At 47.9% G+C, this 23,730-nt stretch overlaps 3 protein-coding genes across 18 annotated transcripts; all 3 read left to right on the top strand.

Moving 5' to 3' along the window:
• Nucleotides 1-421: 421 nt before the first annotated feature.
• Nucleotides 422-5,731, top strand: LOC136525167 (mitochondrial import inner membrane translocase subunit PAM16 like 2-like). Its single transcript, XM_066518167.1, has 4 exons — nucleotides 422-527; nucleotides 1,376-1,463; nucleotides 5,094-5,224; nucleotides 5,320-5,731. Exons 1-4 carry the CDS (start codon nucleotides 525-527, stop codon nucleotides 5,446-5,448), a joined length of 351 nt encoding a protein of 116 aa, XP_066374264.1. The 5' UTR covers nucleotides 422-524; the 3' UTR covers nucleotides 5,449-5,731.
• A 1,156-nt stretch (nucleotides 5,732-6,887) lies between these two features.
• Nucleotides 6,888-16,502, top strand: LOC136525141 (UDP-xylose transporter 1-like). 2 transcript variants are annotated; one of them, XM_066518150.1, is made up of 8 exons: nucleotides 6,888-7,308; nucleotides 14,442-14,597; nucleotides 14,712-14,896; nucleotides 14,995-15,062; nucleotides 15,178-15,310; nucleotides 15,434-15,595; nucleotides 15,707-15,985; nucleotides 16,082-16,502. In XM_066518150.1, the coding sequence occupies exons 2-8, from the start codon at nucleotides 14,477-14,479 to the stop codon at nucleotides 16,202-16,204; spliced, it is 1,071 nt and encodes a 356-aa protein (XP_066374247.1). In that variant the 5' UTR covers nucleotides 6,888-7,308; nucleotides 14,442-14,476; the 3' UTR covers nucleotides 16,205-16,502. The 2 variants fall into 2 exon arrangements, with proteins under 2 accessions (XP_066374247.1, XP_066374240.1); XM_066518143.1 differs by having other exon boundaries at nucleotides 6,889-7,308; nucleotides 14,445-14,597.
• Nucleotides 16,503-18,789: 2,287 nt separating this feature from the next.
• On the top strand, nucleotides 18,790-23,005 carry LOC136538951 (uncharacterized). 15 transcript variants are annotated; one of them, XR_010779501.1, is made up of 5 exons: nucleotides 18,790-19,329; nucleotides 19,680-19,729; nucleotides 20,372-20,507; nucleotides 22,119-22,193; nucleotides 22,634-23,005. XR_010779501.1 is itself a non-coding variant. In XM_066530869.1 (5 exons), the coding sequence occupies exons 1-5, from the start codon at nucleotides 18,998-19,000 to the stop codon at nucleotides 22,725-22,727; spliced, it is 687 nt and encodes a 228-aa protein (XP_066386966.1). In that variant the 5' UTR covers nucleotides 18,790-18,997; the 3' UTR covers nucleotides 22,728-23,005. The 15 variants fall into 15 exon arrangements, 2 of the variants coding, with proteins under 2 accessions (XP_066386966.1, XP_066386967.1); XR_010779497.1 differs by having other exon boundaries at nucleotides 20,365-20,507; XM_066530869.1 differs by lacking the exon at nucleotides 20,372-20,507 and adding an exon at nucleotides 21,807-21,845 and having other exon boundaries at nucleotides 19,583-19,729.
• The last annotated feature ends 725 nt before the right edge of the window (nucleotides 23,006-23,730 follow it).

Below are 23,730 nucleotides of genomic sequence, written 5' to 3'. Positions count from 1 at the left end.
ACCGCCGCAAAGGAGAGAGAGATCGCGAGAGGAAAAAGGACATTTGCACCGCGCCGTTAGCCAGTGGTCGACATCTCAACGAGAGGGTGGCGGTGGCGCTCAGGCGCTGTGACCTCGGCGCCGGGCTACAGCCGGCTGCAGGTACTGTTCAACCTGATCTGAACAGCTGCGGCTGCGGCTGCACAGCTTCACGGGAGCTGCTGCAGGCCTGCAGCCGGCTTCAACCAGAGGCGAATTGCGTCAGGTGCCGAGTTGCACATGTCCACGAGACCGCAGCAAACTGGATCGGCAGCCCATACAAGAAGAATTACCGAGCCGAGCCGGGAAGGGAGCACTTGGACCTGGGCCGGGCCGGGTCGACCGAGCGGGCGTGATGCTTCGTCCCCTTCTGGAACCTTCTCCCCTCCTCCCCAACCAAACCGGCCCAGCACGAAACGAACCAATCGCGTACTCCCCTCCACTCTCGGCGTCTCTCTCTCCGGCAGCTGCGCGACGGCTTGGATCGCACCCTCGTCGGAGCTACCATGGTCAGCCCTCCTCCTCTCTCCCTTTTCCGTCTCCCCCGTTCAATCTCCGTGTCGCGCTGCCTATGCACGCGCCGGCGGTAGGAAACCACCCTGGCTTTGTTCTCAATCTCCTGCTCTCCAGCGTTCGCCTCGTTGGGTTGAGAGGAGCTGCGATCCGTGGTTGCTTTGCTCCTGTTGGGGATAGGCTGGCGTTCGCGAGATGTAGGGTCCGTTCGGTCGCGGATTGCTTGCTGCCCTTTCGAATTGCTGGCGTTCTCGGCGTGATGTGGGCGGGCGCTGTGGTCGGGCAGCACGATGGGACGAAATGGGATCTTCGGTACATTTCTGGGTAGACGAATATAGTAAGCTGCTACTATCTTTCCATGGTCACGCTGTAGGGTCTGACAGTTTTGAATTCGACAACTCGTAAAGAAACAGGATACCATGTTACATTAGCAACCACCTCAAGGAAACACAGAAATTTGGGACACCAGACCTAAATAAAGCTAAAAATTTGCACGTCAAGGTTGGGGCAAACTTTCTCGCGTGCTACTGAAATTAAATTGCCGTCCACTAACTGCCTCTCTATCATCAGGCTAGGACCTGTGTGTCCTTGTGCTTTGTGGTTTTTAGTCCTAAAAGGTTATGGCCGCAGTAATAATTTGAACCAAAATAGATCAACCATATTCGCTGGCAACTTCTCATTTTCAGGGGTTTCCTAGGTGTACTTTCTCCCGTCTGGCCCGTTTCGTGTTGGATAGGTTTTTGAGTTGTACCCCCTCTGAAAGAAGATTTGGACATATTTAAATGTTTGATTTACACATTTACATTTGGATGCTCATTTATGTGCTTCTTTTTTTCTTTCTCAGGCTGGCAAGCTTATTGCAAATCTGATTGTCATGGGCTCTACGATTATAGGAAGGGCTATGCTTCAGGCATATCGTAAAGCACTTGATAGTAAGTTCTGCTGCCATGAGCTTCTTCATGACCCACGTATAGTCTCTGCCAGCTCCCTGTTCCTTTTATAGATAAAAATGATAGGAGGTAGAAGGTGTCTATCAATTTTGCAATCAAGGGTTACTTAACTGGTACATTGATTGATGGGGAAATTGATAATTCTGTTTTTACTGCATGTGGCATGATGGGTCATGTTTCATAAAAATGAGTGATAGACAAAGTTATTGTCATAACTTACTGAACTTTTTGTATTCTCATCTAATCATCTTTGCACAATCCAGAAAGGATAGGTCTCTCTGTTTCTCTTAGCTTGGAGCCAATTTTTAATCATTGTTTTGTTTATCAATAGATCTCTGGCCCTGATAAGTTTTCGGTAGCTTAGTCTGTTAGTTGCCTAATTTTTTCTACTGATATGCCAAGTATGCTTATGCTTCAGCATGTAGCCTCCAGCAACATAAGCCTGTCAGACATACTTGAACTGCCAACACTTATGCTCAGAGTTGGGTTATGCCTGGTACGCCAGATATATGGATAAAGTGAGGCTTTCCTTGATATCGAACTTATGTATTGCTTTCACACTTACATTGGATCAAATTGAAGTATATCTATCCAAAGAAAAAATAAATTTCATGAGAGCTTTGTTTCCTCGACTTAAAGAAATCCCTAGAATGAAGTACACCATGTCCTCTGCATTCTGATTTATGATGACAAAAAAGAATTTCATGAGAGCTTTGTTTCCTCGACTTAAAGAAATCACCAGAATGAGTCAATATATATGCTATAAAATTTTAGTATGTACTGCTTAAAAATAATCTTTTGATTCCTCCAGGTTTTATTTGTGTACATAAAGCATTGGGAAACTGAATTTAGGAAATTCTGCATTTCTTTGTTGTCTATTGAATGCTCTCTCCTCTCTGGACAAATGTCAGTTCATTGGCTTAGAAATATGCAGACAATTTATTCAGTAAATGAGGTGGTTTCTAGAAAAAAGAATATATGGAAGACACAAGGCAGGGTCGAAAATGACCCCACATATATATAATTAAACATATATGTAGCCATGAGGGCCCATTGTCAAGTTCACCCTAGGGTCTTTGAAAACATAGAACCAGCCCTGGTCTGCATTCAACCCCGTTGTTGTCCTGACTAGTATGATCAGGACTTCATCTGTTTTATTAAATGATTTAGTTCATCAGCTTTTGGTGAACGAAATACCGTGTGCTTCATGTAGTGAAGGGGGGGGGGGGGGGGGGGGGGGGGGTTAAAACTATCGTTTGGTTCAAACAGGCAAACTGTTTTGTGGTTGCTGCTTCCTACACATTATTTGCTAAATATTACCAATCTGCTAATCATCGAGTGGACCACAGAATTTGCAACATTTCACGTACACCTTGTACATCTTGTAGATGAAAACTTAACATAAGGTATCTGGTGGCACTATACTGATTTAGTGGCTAGATTGACTCATTGAAAGGTCCTAATGGCTAGAGGGGGGGTGAATAGCCTAATAAAAATTTCTACAACAACACTTAACCAAATGGTTAGACAATTATGAGGCGAAGCGAGTGTTGCGCTAGCCTACTCAAAATGCAAGCCACCTACCATAATTCTAGTTTAGATAGTGTCAATTCACACAAGAGCAATGACACTACCCTATGTTAGTGTGCTCTCAAAGGCTAACTAAAGAGCCACATCAACCAAGCATGCAAGCTCTCACAACTAGCTACACTAAAGAGCTTGTCAACTAGTTTACGGTAAAGTAAAGAGAGTGATCAAGAGGGTTATACCGCCGTGTAGATGAATGAACCAATCAATCACGAAGATGAATAACAATGATGACCAATCACCTCGAAATCAATGATGAACACAATGATTTTTTACCGAGGTTCACTTGTTTGCCGGTAAGCTAGTCCTCGTTGTGGCGATTCACTCACTTGGAGGTTCACGCGCTAATTGGCTTCACACGCCAAACCCTCAATAGGGTGCCGCACAACCAACACAAGATGAGGATCACACAAGCCACGAGCAATCCACTAGAGTACCTTTTGGCGCTCCGTCGGGGAAAGGTCAAGAACCCCTCACAATCACCACGATCGGAGCCGGAGACAATCACCACCCCCGCTCGACGATCCTCGCTGCTCCAAGCCGTCTAGGTGGCGGCAACCACCAAGAGTAACAAGCGAAATTCGCAGCGAAACACGATCACTAAGTGCCTCTAGATGCAATCACTCAAGCAATGCACTTGGATCACTCCCAATCTCACTATGATGATGAATCAATGATGTAGATGAGTGGGAGTCCTTTGGCTAGGCTTACAAGGTTGCTATGTCAATGAAAATGAGCAAGAGATGTCCCTTGAGCCGGCCATGGGGCTATAAATAGAGCCCCAATCAAATAGAGCCGTTATACCCCTTCACTGGGCAAAATGCGCTCTGACCGGACGCTCCGGTCATACTGACCGGACCCTGGGCTCAGCATCCGGTCCACAGATGGACGTCACGTGTCATCGCCTTCAAACGCTGTTCGTCAGATTCCAACGGCTATGACGCTGACCGGACGCAACAGCTTTAACTGACCGGACGCTGAACCCTCAGCGTCCGGTCGTTTCCAGTAAGGTACCGACCTCGACCGGACGCGTCCGGTTAAAACTGGCCGGACGCTGGAACCTTAGCGTCCGGTCGAGTACAGTAAGGGTCGAAACCTGGTTTTCCTCGATCGGACGCGTCCGGTCCACCTCGACCGGACACAGCCAGCGTCCGGTGGTAAACCCTAGCCACTGTACCGACAGTCAACGCGACTGGACGCAGACAGTCAGCGTTCGGTGCTTCTGGATTCAGCGTCCGGTCACTGGACCGACGCTGGCATCAGCTCTGTTCTCACTTCTATCTTCTCCACCCTTGCTCCAATGTGCCAACTACCAAGAATTTACATCCGGCGCAATAGAAAATAGGCATTTCATTTTCCCGAAAGCGCCGAATAACCCATCTCAACCCTGCACACACCTTGTGCACATGTGTTAGCATATTTTCACAAATATTATCAAGGGTGTTAGCACTCCACTGGATCTTAAATGCATATGCAATGAGTTAGAGCATCTAGTGGCACTTTGATAACCGCATTCCGATACGAATTTCACCCCTCTTAATAGTACGGCTATCAAACCTAAATGTGACTCTCTAAGTGTCTTGATCACCAAAACAAAATAGCTCCTACAAGTTATACCTTTGCCTTGAGCTTTTTGTTTTTCTCTTTCTTCTCTTCAAGTTTAAGCCCTTGATCATCTCCATGCTATCACCATTGTCATGTTATGATCTTCATTTGCTTCTCTACTTGAAGTGTGCTACCTATCTCATGATCACTTGATGAACTAGGTTAGCACTTAGGGTTTTATCAATTCACCAAAACCAAACTAGAGCTTTCACTCATTGACATGAGACATTGTATGAGTGCCTTTCATTGTCATCTTAGTATCGCACTGATGTTTTGGTTGCTTTCCGGTCACTGCGAGTCAACAACAGATGGATAGTACCTTCTGAATGATATTTTTGCTATTCGTTTAATTTTCCAGGAAAGAGTGACATTTAATTGCTATATGCACCTCCTTATTTTGTTACCTCCTACCTCTGCCAGATGCAAATAAAACTGGTGTGGCCCATGAGGCAATAAACAATATTCGTAGAGCGAGCAAAACAATGACCGAACAAGAAGCGAGGCAGATACTGGGTGTCTCAGAGAATTCGACGTGGGAAGAGATTGTACAGGTCTGCTACTTCCCTTTTGTTTCATTTCGCATTCGACTTGTTATTATTCGGATGCACAGTTCTCACATCGATGTGAACAACTATGTGTTATGCAGCGATACGATAACTTGTTTGAAAGAAACGCCAAATCTGGGAGCTTTTACCTCCAATCGAAGGTTCACCGGGCCAAAGAGTGCCTAGAAACAGTGTACCAAAAGAACAAACAAGATGAGCCTCCTAATTGAAATCCTGCCCCTTAACTGCTGTTGACATTCTTTTTCCCCTCATAAGAGAACTGTACATACCAACGATGGTCGCTGCTGTTGTATCAGTAGTATGCACTGTGGAACCAATAAGCTTTGTGTGCAGCGACTGCAAACCTACCTGTATAAGACTGATCTGTAAGGTCTCGCTGGGCTCTTGGCTTGGTGGTGCCTACAACTTTGTTATTTTGTCGTATGATGATGATTGTACGAAACCATATTCTTGTACTGTGTTATTCTTGATGCTATCTGCATTGATGTGAAACGAACAAAGTTCCCCTTTTTTTTGTCTTTTGAAATTTTGATTGAGGGTTTCTCTGGATGGAGACATATTGGAGGATGTAGGTTCGGCTTGCGTGTTGGAAAAATTTCTGTCATTTAGCATTGACAGACGTTATAGGTTAGGTTCGAGCATACTGCATACAAATTTGCATCGGTCTATGCTTGGCATTGCTGTTAGGCTGCCAAACGGGCATGTTGTCGTTTACTAGCAAACTAATGATATTCGGCCCGTCAATCATGCGAAGAGTTCTGCATGACTCAAGTGTTTGGTTCTGGACCCAATATCCAGCTGATGAATAACGAATAAAAAAAACGTATTTGCTTGCAACTTTTCGTAGACGAATATTTGCTTGCAACTAGCGCTGATACATTTCATTTTTACGGGATTTGGCAGCAGGTTCAAAATCATATTTCTTACATGTATGTTCGAGCCTAAGCTGGCCATTCCTCAGCAGGCCATCGCTGGTCATTGCCTCGCTATCAGTTGTTCGGTTGATGGTCTCTGCAGCTGATAAGCCAGCTAAAGCTGATTTGTTGTTTGAGAAAAACATTATTCTATGGCTATTGGCTGGTAAGTTCAAGCGAACAGTTGTCTCTTGATCATGCAGGTTTCAGATTCAGATATTAGTGGCAAGCTGTCTGTGTCTCCGCTTTGGATCACCAATGGTGTTTCTGTTCCAGTTTTGCCGGGCAGAAAATTCAGTATCAGTCGTTTTCATCCATCGATGTTACGAATTATTACGAAGATACATATTCCTGTAGTTGCCTACTCCTTTTTCATTTGACGAGATCGCCGGAACGGAACCCGTCGTGGTCGTCCACGGCGCTTGTCAGGATGCAATTGGTGCCTCGTTGGGCTGCAGAGTGCAAGGTTGGATAGCAGCGTACGCGTACATGATGCTGCTGAAACAGCGGCTTCTAACCAAGCAGCAGCTGGGGTGAGCCAGTCGATGTATCGAAGTGGTACAATACCTGTACGTTTATATACCCAAAAGGAAAAAAAAAAAAACGTACGTGTTCCGGGCTCTATTTTCGCGAGTTGCTGTATGGATGCGCCATCCAAGTAGGGCTCATCAGAGGAGAGGACTACTATTATTATGCTAGTAGTTAGCCTAGGATCGAATAAAATCGTGGTCTCGTGGGTGGGACACCACACCTCGACACGGCGAGGCGGAGGCGGAGGCGAGGTGAAGGTGAAGGTGAAGGTGAAGGTGAAGGTGATGCGGCGCGACGCGATCATGCGACCGACGGCGGGCGTTTGAGCTGTTCGCCACCTACTCTCCCTCCATTCTCTGGAAGACTTCCTCCGCCTCACGCATCTCCTCCACCACCACACCCCTCCTCCAATCCAATTCACAAAACACACCGGCAATCAATTACCAAGACCCGCGGCCCCCTCCTCGGAGCGAGACAGACAAGGAACGGCTCGCCTCTCCGTCTCTCTCCCGTTCTCCTTCCTCGCCTGAAGATCCGATCCATATTCGAGGACTCGCCGGGAAGAACCACGGATATACAGATAGATAGATAAATAAAGGATCCTCCCGACCGGAGGCGCAAGAGGTGCGTACGATGCCATCCCCCTCCTCTCCGTTCCTCCATGTTTTTTTTCCTCTTCCGGATCGCTCGCTGGTTTACTTCTGTCTGTTCGTCCCATTCATTCATCATTCGTCGATACGATACACGCCCGTTTGTTTATTTTGTTTGGTTGAATTAATTGATCGTTGAGAACCAGGATTCTGTTCCTCCTCTCGGGGAATCTGGATTCTGTTGATGGGAGGCATGTGTTCGAGTTGTTGTCAGCCTAGAAATTCCGGAACACCTTGGTCGCCTCGTTCCACCTCCTTAACCCTATCTCGGATTGGACATGGCCTGTGGCGCTTGTTTTGATGATCGACGCGCACAAGCTCCGCTCGTTTCAAGAATACATTGCCATTTTTTTACATACAGTCCTTTCGCCCCGTTGGTTTTAGCTAGGACTTATCAGTGAGTCAATGGTATTTTTCTCTTATATCGAACTAGCACCCGTCAAACTTATCGACCCAAAAACCAATCAGCAACGAGACCGATATACAGACAAATATTTTATGAGAAGGTGCATGTGCATTTTGGTGCGTCATGCTACTGGAGCGTGCGTATGGCTTTGGGCATTATCTGGGTGCATCTGCATATTGCAGAGCAAGTGGTGTATAGAATTAAGCAACAGGGAGTTGGTGGCCGAAATGCATAACGTGTGTGTGTTCCCTCCGTAATCCGTATGAACTACTATGAAGGTCAAGTTGGTACTGGTATTAGTTACAGAATAATCTTGGTTAAACCAACTTAAGACAGACAAGGAGGGTGCGTGGTCGTCGTTAGTTATGCACTGCAAATCAATAATAGCAGTAGCAAACTTTCTGGATAGACAGGCAATGGGTGTGCAGCTAAAACAAACTGGGTATTCTGCTCACATAAGCGTGCCTCGTCACTGTTTGTTTGCCAAGCTGTTTTTTTTTAATTTTAACATTTTTTTAAAACTAATTTTAAATCTAACATTGTCGGGTTTTTTAAAACTAACACTTTTGGCCGCGCCTATTGCCCTGGCGCGGCCAAATGCATGTGCCGCGCTATGAATGGTGGTGCGGCAGCGGGCTGACGTGGCGACGACCGGAATCACGATCGGTGACATGGCTGGGCTCTGCCGCGCCACCGATCTTGACGCGGCAGTGCCACGTCCTGATCTGTGGCGCGGCAGAGCCGAATAAAACCCCCATTGCCTGATCCGTCCTGCTGCCCCAGCAGCAAGGCCGCCTGGCCGCCTCGTCTGCGTCCGCCCACGCCAGCCCGCCGCCGAGCATGCCGGCCGCCGCACCATGAACGCCGGCAGCCCGCCTCCCGCCCAGCCCTCCGTTGCCGCCTCCCTCCCTTTCCTTCCATTCCCCGGTCGTCTCCCTCCCTCCTCGTCCTCGTTCATTGTAATGACGTACATTTTATTTTTGTTTGAATGGTGGATAAGATATTATGAATGGGAGTTAAGGTTAGGAGGAAAATTATGTTTGAAAACTATAGGCTACCTTGTCACATACCTCCTGCTTCCGCTGACGTCGTCAGAAATTAGCGGCAAAGTGTCTCATGCACCATCTATGTACTAGAGGCGGGAACCCATCTATATGCTCAGCTACAGGCTGCAGCATTAAGAAGCCATGTGTGACGGTCCGAGATCAAACATATAGTGCGAGTTGGGCCAAGCACTTGCACACGTAGAAGCCGCATGAACCATGACCACGATTCATTGTTCTCTTCCTCTGCCAAAGCAAAAGCCATGGGTATTATCTGGTCCTCAGGATCAACAGCAGCAGCCATCATCAACGTGCCCCTGTACTTTCCTGTCAGGAAAATGCCATCAACAAGTATGACTGGCCGACAAAACTAAAATGCATGTTCCGTTTGCGCGAACGATCAGAACACATGATAGAGGACATGCCTCAATGGGTCCCGAAAACAATTTTAAGTCAGGGTTGTAGTAATGCATTGCACATAAGATGCGGGGCACCATGTTGTACACTTCCTCCTAACTACCCCATCGAATAGCCAGAGCAATTTGCTTAGCACGCCAAGCCTTTTCGATACGTCACATCGTACTTAACGAATCCAGATATAGACTGTTATAAAGAAGACACCGAGATATCGTTATTGTCATCAACGAGCCCCAATATACGACGGTTAAGGTAACGTGCAGTGAGCTGCTGATGATTTTCCTTTCCCCTATTGTCTAGGCAAGTGTGGGGTTCGACAACTTTAGTTATCCTCCACTTGCCATCACTCTGTCTCTTTCGTGCATTTAACCTCCACATACAACCATTTTTGCATATCACGTGGTACCTCAACTTCTGGTCCGAATGAGTGACGGTATACGGCCTATGGTGGTACACAGCATAGTCCTAAAGGAAGAGTTTCATCTCTGACATTGTGTTGAATATCATCCCCTTCCTAAGGGTTTCTTTCTCATGGTCATACAATGAATTCCTACACATCTGGAGACCGATGTCATAAACTGCCATATTCGTCATGCTGACATCCCTATAGTTCGGAACGCCCCTGAAAGGTACATTCTTGGACCTTAGTTGCTCAAGCTCAGTCGCTGTGTAAGGTGGTGGTGGAACATACTACTGCGCTTCACTAATTCTGGTCCATGAATCATAGGGGTTATCATCTGCAGCCAAATCTGTGACTAGTCTACCCAGAGCTTGGACACCATGTAAAACCTTAGTTGGTATTGGTAATGGCATAGTATGAACCGGTACTGGCATTGCATTCAGCCGGTGTTGGCATAGCATCTGTACCTCCTTGGTCATCATTAGAATCGTCTGAATCACTGCTAACTACATCACCGATCCTGTCCTTCTCCTCCTGCTCCTCCTCTTCCCGTTCGAACTCATTCACATCGAAGTCATTGCTTATACAGTCTACTGTAGTTGAATGAAACTGCTCCTGCGTCAACTGATCGTCCAAATCCATGTGTATCCTGAGTTGCTTCCCTTTGACCCTTAATTCTTGTTCATTGCCTCCAAAATCATCAATGGATGGGCCGTCTTGAACACCATGCATCCTGTACCCATTCTCCACCACCACCTCAGCCATGGGCACATTGGAACCTTGGAGAACCCTAGTGTAGCGAGATCAGTGAGCAGGGTCGCGTAAGGGCATGAGGACATAGTGTGCCCTAGTCTTTCTAGTATCAAACCTCCCCTTCAGTGTGAAATCACCGTCAAATTTTGCATTCAAACGGACGCAGAGGTCGTTAAAGCTAGAAGGTTCATCAAACCATTCCAATTCTTCTTCCATATCCTCAAACATACCATCTTCTCTCCTAACACTTCCTCCGTACAAAACTCTAACACAACAATCCATCTGCAAAAGCATTTCAACAAACTTCATCAAGTCATCGAAATCATCTAACTATAACTATAGGTAGTAATATTAATACCTATTCTAACTATAACTATACTAACTAATCTAATATTAACATCTATACAAGGCTAACTACAACAACTAATTAGACTAAATCCAATATATAACTAGACGCAATAATTGTACTAACTAAACTACCTAACTTTACTACCTATACTAACTAGCTTTCCTAACTGTACTAACTATACTTTAATAATTTTACTAACTTTATTAACTATACTAACTACATTAGGGGAGTACCTCGTTGCAGCGCGCTAGACTGGGGCGGGAGGCGTGGGCGCAGGCCTCGGCAGGCAACCGCCGTGCGTGGCCGGAGGGGGTGGCGCGCCGGCGTGCGGGCGCGGCGGCCGCACCGAGCGGCCGACGGCCGTGCCGTGCTCGGCGCCGTGCTGGTTGGCGCAGGCGGGCTCGCATGGGCAGACACGGCTGGCTGGCTGGCTGGCGCGAGCAGACGCGGGCGCGGCGGCCAGGCGGCCTTACTGCGCTGCTCTGGCAACGGCGGCTGCTCGGGCACTGGCGGACGCGGGCCGCGGTGGGGGTTTTATTCGGCTCTACCGCGCCACGGATCAGGGCGCGACACTGCCGCGCCAAGATCGGTGGCACGGCAGAGCCCTGCCACGTCACCGGTCGCGATTCCGATCGTCGTCACGTCAGTCCGCTGCCGCGCCACCATATATGGCGCGGCACAGTCATTTACCCGCGCCAGGGCAATAGGCGCGACCAAAAGTGTTAGTTAAAAAAACCGACAATGTTAGATTTAAAATAAGGTTTAAAAAATGTTAAAATTAAAAAAAAATTCACCAACGAAGGGGATCAGCACGCTGCGCTGGCCTGAGGAGCCTTCCCTTGTTCGCCCCTGTGCCAACCTCGCCTCGCTCATCGCGTGCGTGGCGGGGGCGGCGCCTAATTCCGGGCAGACGTCGCCGTCGGTGATGGAGAGATTGGAAAGAAAAATGTCTCCTGTCCTCACCACCCCGCTTTGTCTGCGTTCCTTGTGAACAGCACTCTCTGTTCGTCCGTTGATTCAACGCGTGATTTTCGTGGAAATGGTCCACAATCTGCAAATGGTACTGCTGCCGTGCCTCATGTTCTGTCCGGCAGTCTCTGTTCTCGCCCTGAAATGGCTAAGGCCTAGGCCCTAGGATCACTGCCGCTGCGATGGAGTACACTGCACAGGGATCTGGGGCAGATGGAAGTTTCTCTGACACCGTGCACATCGACCGCGGGCTCCACCTCGTGCACGCACGCAGTAGCCGGTCGCAACACCGAAGCTCCACGCATCCACACCCGGATCCCGCCGGTTTCCATGCCGGGCTCCCGTTGACCTGCCTCTTCTTGGTAGGGTCATACGTGCCTGAATTATCATCCCGAGATCTTCGAGAAATGCTTTGCAGCACCGACTAATCAATGGATCGTAGTACTCCAGTACTGCTAGTATTTATTTCCATCTTTTACCATGTCGCCTTGTGCCAGCCGATTTACCTTGGTGACTGAGTGACCGTAGATGTCTTTTTCTTTTTGCTGCCTAATCGGACGTAGAAGTATTATACATCGCCATCTTTCTTCCTAGTTGTATTGGTGTGTGCCACACTGCAATACTGACAGGTGTGCTGGTGACTAACCACCTAATGACAATAGACATACAGAATCGCTGAAAAAACAAGCGAGAACACTGTTCTGGCTGATTTGTTGTGAGAGAAAAATATTATTTCTATTGAAAAAACAAGCTGAAAAGTACGGATTATAAGACAAGCGGACACCCCCATGTGGCTACCTACTTGAACCTGCTTTCTTCCAAGGCCTTCCCTCCCAAAACGCCAAATTTTTTAAGATTCCCCGTCACATCGAATATGAAAACGCATGCATAAAGTATTAAATATAAATAAAAAATAAAACTAATTACACAGTTTAGACGAAATCCACGAGACGAATCTTTTAAGCCTAATTAGACTATGATTGGACACTAATTGTCAAATAACAACGAAAACGCTACAATACTCATTTTGTCAAATTTTCCGGATCTAAACTGGGCCCAATTGTATCCTTGCCACTAAGCACCAAATCAATGATTTGGCCCAGGTCACTCTGCTTTTTGTTGGACGGTAGTACGTAGCACTCACACGTGTGTTCACACCTCAGGCCACCAAATGCAAGTTCATGGGCGATGGATTCTTGCAGCAATGCACTAACAATCTCACTGTGGGAATGGGATGCACACGGCATGCGGGGGCGGGGCCTTGACCCTGCTAGGGTGCGGTTGGCGGTTGGCCCAGTCGTGACGGCTCCACCTTGGCCGTCGGGCTGGTGCCGGTCGTGCTGTTGCCGCTGCAAGCGAGGGCGCTCCCGTGGGCGGTCTATCTGGGTGCCCGCTTCCGCACGGCGTCGGCGTGGTGCAGATTGAGCGGGACGGCTTCGGCGCCCCGGCTGGCGGCCGGAGTTCGCTGCTCGCCGGTCTGGAAGCAACTTGGCATGGTGGCGCCTCACATCCCCGACCCACGGTGTTGTCTACTGTGCTTGGGTGTCTTCGGGCGGGTGCCATCGGCTCTGCTGCTAGGGTGTTGCTGGCCGGCGGCGTTGGCGCAGCACGCGTCACCTACCTTTTTGAAGGTGTCGCCGAGGCTCTGTTTATCCTATGGATGAAAATCCTGCATGTGCTTCTCCGAACGCTGTTGGCATCCGCGGATGTCATCCCCTTCTTGAAGGCTTCGTTTGGGGCAATCCAGCTGCCACAACTCTCTTCCCCGCGCGTCGATCGTCGGTGTTGCTGCCCTATGGATGAAAATCCTGCCTGTGCTTCTCCGAACGTTGTTGGCATCCGCGGATGTCACCCCCTTCTTGAAGGCTTCGTTTCGGGCACTCCAGCTGCCACAACTCTCTTCCCCACGCGTCGATCGTCGGTGTTGCTGCCTGCCCTGCTGTGCCTATCTGTGCTTCAACTCTATCTTCACATTGGTTTGTCCTTCGATGTTTGTTGATGCCGCTGTCGTTCGGTTTTTTGGCGGATGCTTTGCCGCTGTTGCTGTTTGGGTGGATGCTTGGCCACCTCGTCGCTTCGGTCTCCACGCTCATTGCTGCAGAGCGTGTGATGGCCCTCGTTACGGATGCTTTGCCGTAATGGTCTTTTTTCCGGCGGATGCTTGGCCGTTGTGGTCGTTTCTTGTGCGGATGCTTTGCCGCTGTTGTCGTGCCCGCTCTCTTGGCTTCCTGGGTGGATGCTGGCTATCACGGCTACACTACACCTTAGGCTACTAATGTGTTTTTCTCTTTATGTAATAGGCTCAGTGTGTAAGGGTTTGGTGATGGAGGGCCCCCCCCCCCTCTCCCGTGCTTTCTTGCTGTATCGTTTGTGTTTGTGGGATTGCGCTAGTAATTCTAGGATTACCGGCCAGTCCTTGTAAAAAAAAAAAACTCTACTTCTGCTTAATGAAATTCTTACCTGAGGCACGTTCGAGAAAAACACCCGTTCAAATCAAATGTTTTCTTTTTGATCCACACTGACGCAAGTGCAGATCATGCCACGTGAACACAGTACTTTTTCCACTCCCTTGCCTCGGGATTTGCTGCCGGTACGTCTGACGCGGCAATGTCAACGCTATGGAGCGAGCTCATCACGTGCGGGCGGGCGTGTGTATCCAGTATCCTGATTCCTAACGAGAAAAGAGACATCGAGATTCACAGCCTGCACGTCTAGGGATTCGCCCACAGCAATCGTTGTTCTTGTTCATTCATGGCTTCGTCTGCACCAGCAGGAGGGAAGTCACGGGCCGTCGGCGGGGAGGAGATGTCGGACGGCGCGGGCTCCCGGACGGGCGTCGCTGGCGCGCTGGGCCTCTCGGTCACCTCGTCGGTGGCCATCGTCATCTGCAACAAGTACCTCATCAGCACTCTCGGCTTCTTCTTCGGTCAGTATGTGCGCGCGTTTCCGAATTTCAGAACTTAATGATAGCCCCTAAGGCAAAGTTTTTGGCTAAAGTTTCTGATTTTTGTTGCTGCTGGCGTTTTGGGGTCGAATGCAGCGACGACGCTGACGAGCTGGCACCTCATGGTGACCTTCTTCACGCTGTACGTTGCCCAGCGGCTGCACTTCTTTGAGCCAAAGCCAATTGACGCGCGAACCGTCATCTCCTTCGGCCTGCTCAATGGCATCTCCATTGGCCTCCTCAATCTCTGCCTCGGATTCAACTCTGTTGGCTTCTACCAGGCAAGCATGCACTGATTACACGACCAGTAGTATTATGTTCTTGCCTCTGAATTTACCATTGTTTCTAGTAATGAATTTACCATTATTTCTCATAACAGATGACCAAGCTGGCCATCATACCCTTCACCATAGTCTTGGAAACCATCTTTCTGAACAAGAAGTTCAGGTCATTTCCAAAATCCTTGCCACATTCTGCCCAGCGTTTAATTTTGAGCTGCTCTTTTTTCCGTGTTGTTGGAAAAAAAATGACTTCTCATACTCGACGAGCCTGAACCTTTCAGTCAGACCATCAAGGCCTCCCTCATGGTCCTGCTCCTGGGAGTCGGCATCGCATCGGTCACGGATCTCCAGCTCAATCTCCTCGGCTCCATCATCGCCGTGCTCACCATCGCTGCGACATGCGTCGGGCAGATTGTATCCTTGTGATTGCTGTTCAGCAGCTCAAGCTAGCTGCTGGATCTTACAGTCTTTCATGCGCCCTGCATACACTGCTTCCACATGCTGGCTTGTCATCCTTAACCTTGGTGTTGAACAAAGCTGACCAACCAAATCCAGAGGAGGCTGAAGGTTTCCTCGACGCAGCTGCTGTACCAGTCGTCGCCGTACCAGTCTGCGGTGCTGCTCGTCACTGGGCCGTTCGTGGACAAGCTCCTCACGAAGCGTGACGTGTTCGCGTTCGGCTACACCACCCAAGTCGTAGTAAGTACCTTGGCACAAGAGATCTCGGTTCACCGGACCCGATCGATTAGACATCGGCAGCATTATAAGCTGTAACCGTGCTCGAATAATGCTCCGTTGCGTGATGTGCAGGCGTTCATCCTGCTGTCGTGCTCGATCGCGGTGTGCGTCAACTTCAGCACTTTCCTGGTGATCGGCACGACGTCGCCCGTGACGTACCAGGTGCTGGGCCACCTCAAGACGTGCCTGGTGCTCTCCTTCGGCTACATCATCCTCAAGGACCCCTTCAGCGCCCGCAACGTGGTGGGCATCCTCATCGCCATCTTCGGCATGGGCCTCTACTCCTATTACTCCGTCGTCGAAAGCAGGAAGAAGACCGAGGCCACCAGCTCGCTGCCGGTCGCCGCACAGGTAATTCTTAACTAAGTGCATCACCCACTTCGTCTGAAACTGTGAAATTCCGGAGGCCAGAGGTGACAACGACGACTTGGATATACATTGTTGCAGATGAGCGAGAAGGACTCGGCGCCACTCCTCGGCGCCAAGAGCTCGCCACGGTCAGACAACAAGGGCGAGGAGACCTTCGACTACATGCCGAGGACGGCGAAGAGCGCGTTCACCGGCCGGTGAACCTGCTGTAGCTTGTACGAAGTACGTACTTACCTTTCTAGATCTAGAGTGGTGGTAGACGACGAACAACACGGCTAAACGGGAATGTGCTAGTGAAAGATGAAACGGCGGCAAGTGACATTCCAATTATCATTTTCCCATTTCTCCTCCGGGGTGGTGAATGGTGATGGGTTGCTAGAGCCTAGATGACAGAATGTGTTGTTTCTCGAGCTTGAAATAGCAGATTGGATTGATGACAAGACGTCCTGTAAGGTTTGCGCCAATTTTAAAGGAAGTTGCAAGGTCTCTTTTTTTCCGTTGTCCGAATACTGATGGTATGATTGGGTACCATAGTCCGATTGGCTGGAAGATATCAGTTTACCGAGGCTTTTACCGTGTTTTTTTTTACTAAAACAAAAATAAATACCGTATCTGTAAAGGTAGAAAAATATAAAACGACAATTGTAGCAGTATTTACCGTTTTCGATTGTACAAGTGTGTAATCGTATTTCTGCCATAAAATATTGAGATAATATACCATTTTCTGAAGAGAAAAAATAGACTCTCTCCCTCTAGCTTCGGGAACCCAGGCCTAGGCTAGCAGGCCAGCAACATTATTCTCAGCCTCGGCTTTTCTACACACCGTACACCTTGTAAACCCAGCCTACTAGGCCCAAGTTGTCAAGTACCACATGGCCACACTCTAGTTGTGTCACCATCTGCTTGCACTGAAGTCAAGCCTAAATTGAGCGGAGTCAAGAAATGTGTTTATCTATTTTTCAATAAAATATGGGTCCCACTTAAAGACCTTACACACGACCTAGCTATATCCAAACAAGTGATGGCGTTAAAGCAATATGCATGTGACTATGTGTCAAGGGCATGGTTAAAGTAATGTCTATGTTTTAATCAATTAATCATTAGTTCATTTGTATGAGATGGAGTAGGTTATATACTTGCATGGCTAGTATCATGTTCTAAGAGTTGACGTGCTTATCGTTCTTGAAGTATCGTTTTGTTGATTCTAATCGTTATCGATGTACTTTCGATCTTATAATGTCGTTCTCGATATTACTAAAATATGGACACCATTCTTGTTTTTGGTGATATCGTATCATTTTTGTTTTTGATAGAGAATCGTGAAACCGAGAGTAATGAAGCCTTCTTACAATTGTTTTGGATCGCGCATAGTGTGGATCGCATGACCGATAACGGGTAACAGTACTAAAAATGATTCGTGCAGCAAAAGCGGACACCCGATAGTGCCACGTCACCCGCTAACCCACGAACCGTCGGATCCAGCCAAGACGTGATATGGACCGTTCGATTGAAGGCATAGCGGGTCTCTCACCCGTTAATCAGTCGACCCGGACGTTCGCGAATCCTCGCGCATCCGATCGAGAGCGACTCGGCCTTTCCGCCGCGCGTTTCTTTCCTCCCGCCCTCGTGCTGCCGTCCAACGCCGCCGCACCTCCCTCATCCTCCCGGCGCGGGCGGGGGAACCAGCGGCCCCAGCGCGGGCGGGGTGCGGGCGCCGCGTTCCGGCCATCCCGGCGCAAGTGGGGGCCCCAGCGGCTTCGGCGACCCCGCGGCGGTCCCGGGCATCCCGGCGCGAGCGGGCGGCCCCTGCGATCTCGGCGCGGTCGGCGAGCGCAGGCACGGCGTTCCCGGCCATCCCGACGCGCGTGTGGGACCACCGCCCACGACATCTCCCGGGCGTCAACACGGGGCTCTGGCACCTGCACGCCTTGGCCGCCGCTGGCTCCAGGACGGAGCACCAGCTTGTTTCCTCCTTCGAGCTCCGTCGTCTCGCCTTCTACATCTCGATGCCCGTGCAAACGAGCAGCGACTCACTTGCAAATCGATGACAACGACGACAATCACCTCCACCTGCCACTGCCCACTTTGCCGAACTGACCCCTTTACCACCAGGTAACCATTACATTTCTCTACTTGGGTGGGTGGCGTTTGGATACTCATGTGGTATGGGATAGGGATATGGAGGTGGATAGCATGAGGTGAGTTAGGGAAAGGGATGCTGATAGTTCTTCCCTAACCCGGATTATTTTCCTAACCCATGTTTGGATTATTTGTCTTGGGATAGGGTTACTTTGTGGGGCCCATGCAGGACAAAATCAAAAACAAGAACTTCCTTATCCTCTCCACCAACACTTATAGTGTCTCCAATAGATGATCTATATGGGCATCTAAATCCAAAATGAATAATAAGAGACCTAAAATCAGTCTCCAACAGAGTGCCTATACGGGAGATCTATTTTGGGTTGTCTGAGAAGCACAACTCAAATATGAGTATCATCTCTCCTGAAAATCCATTTGCAGAAATGATTCTCTTTTGGGTCATATTGTTGGAGAGGATGTCGAATGAGTTACCTAAATGTTGAATGAGTGTTGTATTTTGAATGTTGTTGTTGGAGATAGTCTTACACCGCACCAGCACTGACTCCGTTCGGGTGGCTGAAACTTAACTGAAACTGGCTGAAAAATATTTTTTAATCTAAATTAGTGCGAGAAAAAAATAATATTCCGACTAAAAAACCAGCTGACCCGGTTTGGCCACTATCTCTCCACTCCAGTAAACGCGAGCGTGTGCGGCTCCTCGTTTCTCCGCCTGATTCAACATCTGGTCCAGCAATACTACTGCCCATGTAGCAGCGCTTCGGCGTCCAGCGCACTCGGTGATGAGCGGAGGGTCCTGGCCCTGCGCCCTGCGCACGCGAGTGAAGCGGCGAGCGAGCGGCGGCTCCGACGCACCCGACGGCTCCGACGCACGCGTGTGAAGCGCCCTGCGCAGTTATGCTCGGTGCTGGCCTACGGACTCGACGCGAGAGGCGGCTCCGGCGACCCACGAGCGGCGGCTTCCGCATTCTTCTTCCTCGTGAGATCGCTGCGCTCAGTTCCAGGCATCCAGCTTCGTCAGATCTAATCATGAAGGCACACAGTACTAGCAGCTCCACGAGACGGCGCCGGTGTCTCGCGCCCTTGGCGAGGCAGCTACGGCCGGCGGAGCAGATGGAGGCGGTGCAACGCGAAGCGACGGTTCTCTGCTCCACCTCGCCTTCAAGCTCCCTCCCTAGCTTGAGCCCGCGCGTGCCGCACCGCTCCCAACGACAAGGAAGACGACCCAGGTGCCGTATCCCGTTCGTAACCCACCCCTCCCAGCGGGATAGTTTTGGTGGGATACGAGGCTCTAGTTTCTCAAACCCAAACCCACTGTATTTCCCAATCCATAAAACCAAACATGGGTTATGGGGTCATTGGGTTATGATAACCCTTTCTCACCTTCCTTATCCCACAAACCAAACGCCACCTTGCTAGTTGCTGCTACAGGTTGCGAGAGATTTGGAATATAATTTCATTAATGAATACTTTTGGTCTTAGGAGTTTATTGGATCAATCCCCATTCAGTTTTCAACCACATGTTTGTGCGTTCTCCTTCGATCTGTGCTTTTCCAACTTCCTCTATCGGAACATGCAGGCAAGGCACTCGATTAAAATTCCCCTCCTGGATACAACAGCAGATTTAAGGTACAAAGTGTCTTATTCCATCCTCCAGTTATTTAAATGTTCTATAAATTTCATTGTTGCGTGTTTTTTAGTATATTCTTCTGCTAGAATAACATTGATTTCAAATAAAATAGAGTATGCATCATTCATATCAGGGACGTCCTCATATCAGAGCCATGGGAAGATAATTCGGCAAGACTTATTGCTGCTGCGCCTGATTTGTAGGGCTGATTTGTTGTGAGAGAAAAACACTCTTCCATGGTTGAAAAACTAGGGCTGATTCTGGCTTATAAGCTCAAGCGAACATAGCCTAACTACTCATAAGTCTACAAATAGAGATTCCCATGGTGATTTTTTTAGCGGAGAAATATTAAAAGCTCCCCTCAGTTTTTCTTACTTTTTTGTACTCTATGTCTGAAGGGCGGGCCTGGTGCAAGCGGTAGAGTCTTACCGCCTGTGACCGGAAGGTCCCGGGTTCGAGTCGCGGTCTCCTCGCATTACACAGGCGAGGGTAAGGCTTGCCACTGATACCCTTCCCCAGACCCCGCACAGTGCGGGAGCTCTCTGCACTGGGTATGCCCTTTTTTTGTACTCTATGTCTCTATAAACTGGCGCCGTGGCCCGCTGCATCCTCGACAATTTGCCACCTGATGCAGAGTCCAGGCTCAGGTCATGCGGCCTCCTTGCGGGATAGTCTTGGTGGGTGGCGAGACAGACGAGTAGTAATGCAAGCCATGATCTGCAGACTTGTGATTTGTCCTCGGGGCGGGAGAGCCATGATGCCACCATGCATGTATAGGTAATGTGTTTGAGAAAATTCTCTTGAGTCTTTATGTTTGAATTCAGCCATATGCATCATTTGCAGCCAGTTGGATCTTGGAATAGAATGACACTCATCTTATGATTTACGGATGGTAGAATAGTTGATTCAATACTTAAAATGGATCTTAGTCATAAATTACTTAGTAGTAAATAGAAAAGTAGTTATATATATATAGAGCGGGCTGTACAGGACACCAGAATTTGCTGATTATCTACAGACAGCGTGCCTAGAGTTTTGATTTCAATTCTTGCTGATGGCAATCTTACAAACTGGGCAAGTGTTCTTCTGAGGGAGACACTGCTTGATGCAGTACACATGGTAGCTGTGGCCACAGTATGGCCTTCCCATCTCTTCATTTGCTTCAAATATTTCCTACAAAAATAATATTATTCCTTCACTACCAGGTAAAGCAAAGATCCTAAGTACCCCTAGGTTTCAGTAATGACAATAGAGCTGAAATTGTGTGAAATATAGCTGTGATCACATTTTTACCAGCATGATAGACATCTATACTGCAGAAAATAATGTAAAAGCAGGACAGACTGACTGTTTCCTTCCTACTGTTTGTTTGCTAGAAGAAGTATATGTCGGTGGACTATTATTTTTGGAAGTTTCAAATATATGGTGGAAAAACAAATTTACTTATTAACATGAGACTTCAAACTGTTTGGTCTCTTAGTCATTTATATTTAGCTCTTTCCAATCTTATATTTTCTCGAATTCTGATGATATTGAGATCCTAATCTCTCCTACTTAAAGCATTCATGGTGGCTCCTGGTCCATTATCCGTTGTGGTCCGTCGCTCCCATAATCCCATGTCCCTCCATGTGTGTGCACCCCCTGTAGCATGAAACTGCAGCAAAAAGACACGTAGCTCGGATAAGTTTTATTGTTTCTGTTGCTGTCATGGGGCTAGCAACATAATGGAACAAACGGTTTCAGGTTCCAACTTGCAAGTCCGTATATTAGGGATGCATATAAGACAAATAGTAGTTAAACACATACAGTGCTGTGTGTATTTGCTTATCTTAGTATGCACAACACTGTTTAACAAATACAAAAAAAAGGGCGTACCCAGTGCAGAGAGCTCCCGCTCTGTGCGGGGTCTGGGGAAGGGTGTTAGTGGCAAGCCTTACCCTCGCCTGTGCAATGCGAGGAAACCGCGACTCGAACCCGGGACCTTCCGGTCACAGGCGGTAAGACTACCGCTTGCACCAGGCCCGCCCTTCTTTAACACATACCATACTGAATGTATTTGTTTTTCTTAGTATGCAGAATACAGTTGCAGATGATACAAAAGATCTGCAATGCAAGGTAGGTCCATGCTTTATATGTGGTAGAGAGAACATATATTAAGAAAGAGGAAATAAATCATTGTTTAGATGATCAAGATTTAGGAAAAAAAATGCCAAGCTGTCCAGTTTGAGGGTTTCCCTTTATTGGCCGGGAAGATGTGAATTTGTAGCTCTGTTCTGTTCAGCAGCTCAGTGCTATCTATTTTTTTTGGCATGATTCAGTGTCATCTATTTTGTGTCCTTTTGGTTTAGTGCTACTTTTCTTAACAAATGGTTTGATGTCATCTATCAGGCACACATCCTTCCTTTCAGAATGCCTGTTGGAAAAAAATTTGATCTTGCATTGGTCGCAATTACAACTTGGCGGGTATGTTATGTCTTTGGCACTTTCCTTCTTTGTGGTCCATAGCAGAGTGATCATTGTGTCTAAACTGGTAAAGCGATGGATGCTGTAGCATTTAGGTGACCCTTCTGACATGGTTCTTTCCTTCACAAATCAAATTGATCAATGCTTCTCAAGTGACCTTATTGCAGCCTTCTCTGTTCTATAACATGTGAATTATAGGATTACTTATGGATGCATAGGTTTTCATCTGTGTATCCTGTCTTCAGATACTGCAATCCAGTTGTGTTTACCTGTACAGTTTAGTGCCTTTCGTTGCATGTATGCACATGGATCCATGTGTATTTTTTTTTCTGTCATTTAATACCACACTTTTTTGCTTGCTAGCATGATCAATTTTCTCCGGCCTTGTCCCTTTAGTTTCGATTGATCTGGGCTAATCATCTACAATATCTGATCACCAGGACAAGTTGCTGGAGGAGGAGGAGGCAGCCGACACTGGAGACGACACATCCTTCTTTTCCAGAGCTAGACTTCGTTGCTAGGGCCAGTGGCTAAGCGTCGTGGCATATTTGGAATTTAGAGTGTTGAGATATAGGAGAACTGCTAAGGGAGAAAATATTTAGCGTAGGTTTATATTTAGGATAGCGAGGGTCTCAAATTTACGGATGCTCTTGGAGATGCTCAAATAGCAGACTAACACAATGTCTAACCTTTTTTATGAGAGTCAGTAGTTACGGCCAAACTTAGCAAGTTTTTTCTTTTGGACATATATTCATCCTTTTGGTCATGTGTATTCATCGCCCTTCATCTGAAAAAATATTCCATTTCGGTCATGTGTATTTATCATCCTGTCTGAACTGATATCTATTTTGACTGCTCCAAGTGATGCTCAGCAATTATCTACGGCTCTTATTCAGTAAAGTTTAGGTAAACCAGAGATGAAAGAAGACATGCTAGATGGAGAGTATATTTGCTTAGTTCTTGATTGATTTTGATACAGTGCCCGTTCTCACTTTCTGCATTACAATGGATCAGGAAGAAATAAAGCGAAGTTTCAAGCCTCACAGTTCTTGCTCCTAATCTCCTGCTGTACTATGCATGTACGCGGCGTCGCGGCCTATGGCCCTTGCCCCTTGCCTTTCTTACCTTCCCAATCCCCATTCACAAAATTGAGATTTGGGGCAGCTTGAGTGCTTAAACCTATATTCATCAATTCTATAATGTACGGAGCCATCACATATGACACATTCACACTAGACATCATGATTAAGAGGAAGACCATTTATGCATATACTGAGCACACGGTCTCAACATACTCACAGGTCATGGGCTCATGGCTAGCTCAACACAGGGAGGCGCGTAGTTTCCAGTGAAATGAAATTGGATTCGTGCATAGCATAACTCACGAAACGCCAAGGAAAACAGGATGAGCAAATGTAGGCCCGGCCCAGCATCATTGCAGCAGGCCCGGGCTGTTCTTTCGCATTGAAATTTTATGGGGACACGGCTCAGACTTGCGGACTAAATTCAGTCACCTTTTCCAATGCGTTTAGTTGCC

Source organism: Miscanthus floridulus, chromosome 2 (assembly GCF_019320115.1).
Source record: "Miscanthus floridulus cultivar M001 chromosome 2, ASM1932011v1, whole genome shotgun sequence".
NCBI lineage: Eukaryota > Viridiplantae > Streptophyta > Magnoliopsida > Poales > Poaceae > Miscanthus > Miscanthus floridulus.
Note: the sequence above shows the minus strand (reverse complement) of the source record. Positions and strands in the feature narration are given on the sequence as shown.

Excerpts from the sequence above, each read along its gene's own strand:
- LOC136538951 (XM_066530869.1), top strand. The coding sequence starts at position 18,998 with ATGCTCGGTGCTGGCCTACGGACTCGACGCGAGAGGCGGCTCCGGCGA. Across the intron at positions 19,330-19,582 it reads CGACAAGGAAGACGACCCAG|GAGTTTATTGGATCAATCCC; the intron begins GTGCCGTATCCC and ends TTTTGGTCTTAG. Across the intron at positions 21,846-22,118 it reads CAAAAGATCTGCAATGCAAG|GCACACATCCTTCCTTTCAG; the intron begins GTAGGTCCATGC and ends GTCATCTATCAG.
- LOC136525167 (XM_066518167.1), top strand. Across the intron at positions 1,464-5,093 it reads ATATCGTAAAGCACTTGATA|ATGCAAATAAAACTGGTGTG; the intron begins GTAAGTTCTGCT and ends TACCTCTGCCAG. Across the intron at positions 5,225-5,319 it reads CGTGGGAAGAGATTGTACAG|CGATACGATAACTTGTTTGA; the intron begins GTCTGCTACTTC and ends TGTGTTATGCAG.
- LOC136525141 (XM_066518150.1), top strand. The coding sequence starts at position 14,477 with ATGTCGGACGGCGCGGGCTCCCGGACGGGCGTCGCTGGCGCGCTGGGC. Across the intron at positions 15,596-15,706 it reads GCTACACCACCCAAGTCGTA|GCGTTCATCCTGCTGTCGTG; the intron begins GTAAGTACCTTG and ends CGTGATGTGCAG. Across the intron at positions 15,986-16,081 it reads CGCTGCCGGTCGCCGCACAG|ATGAGCGAGAAGGACTCGGC; the intron begins GTAATTCTTAAC and ends ACATTGTTGCAG.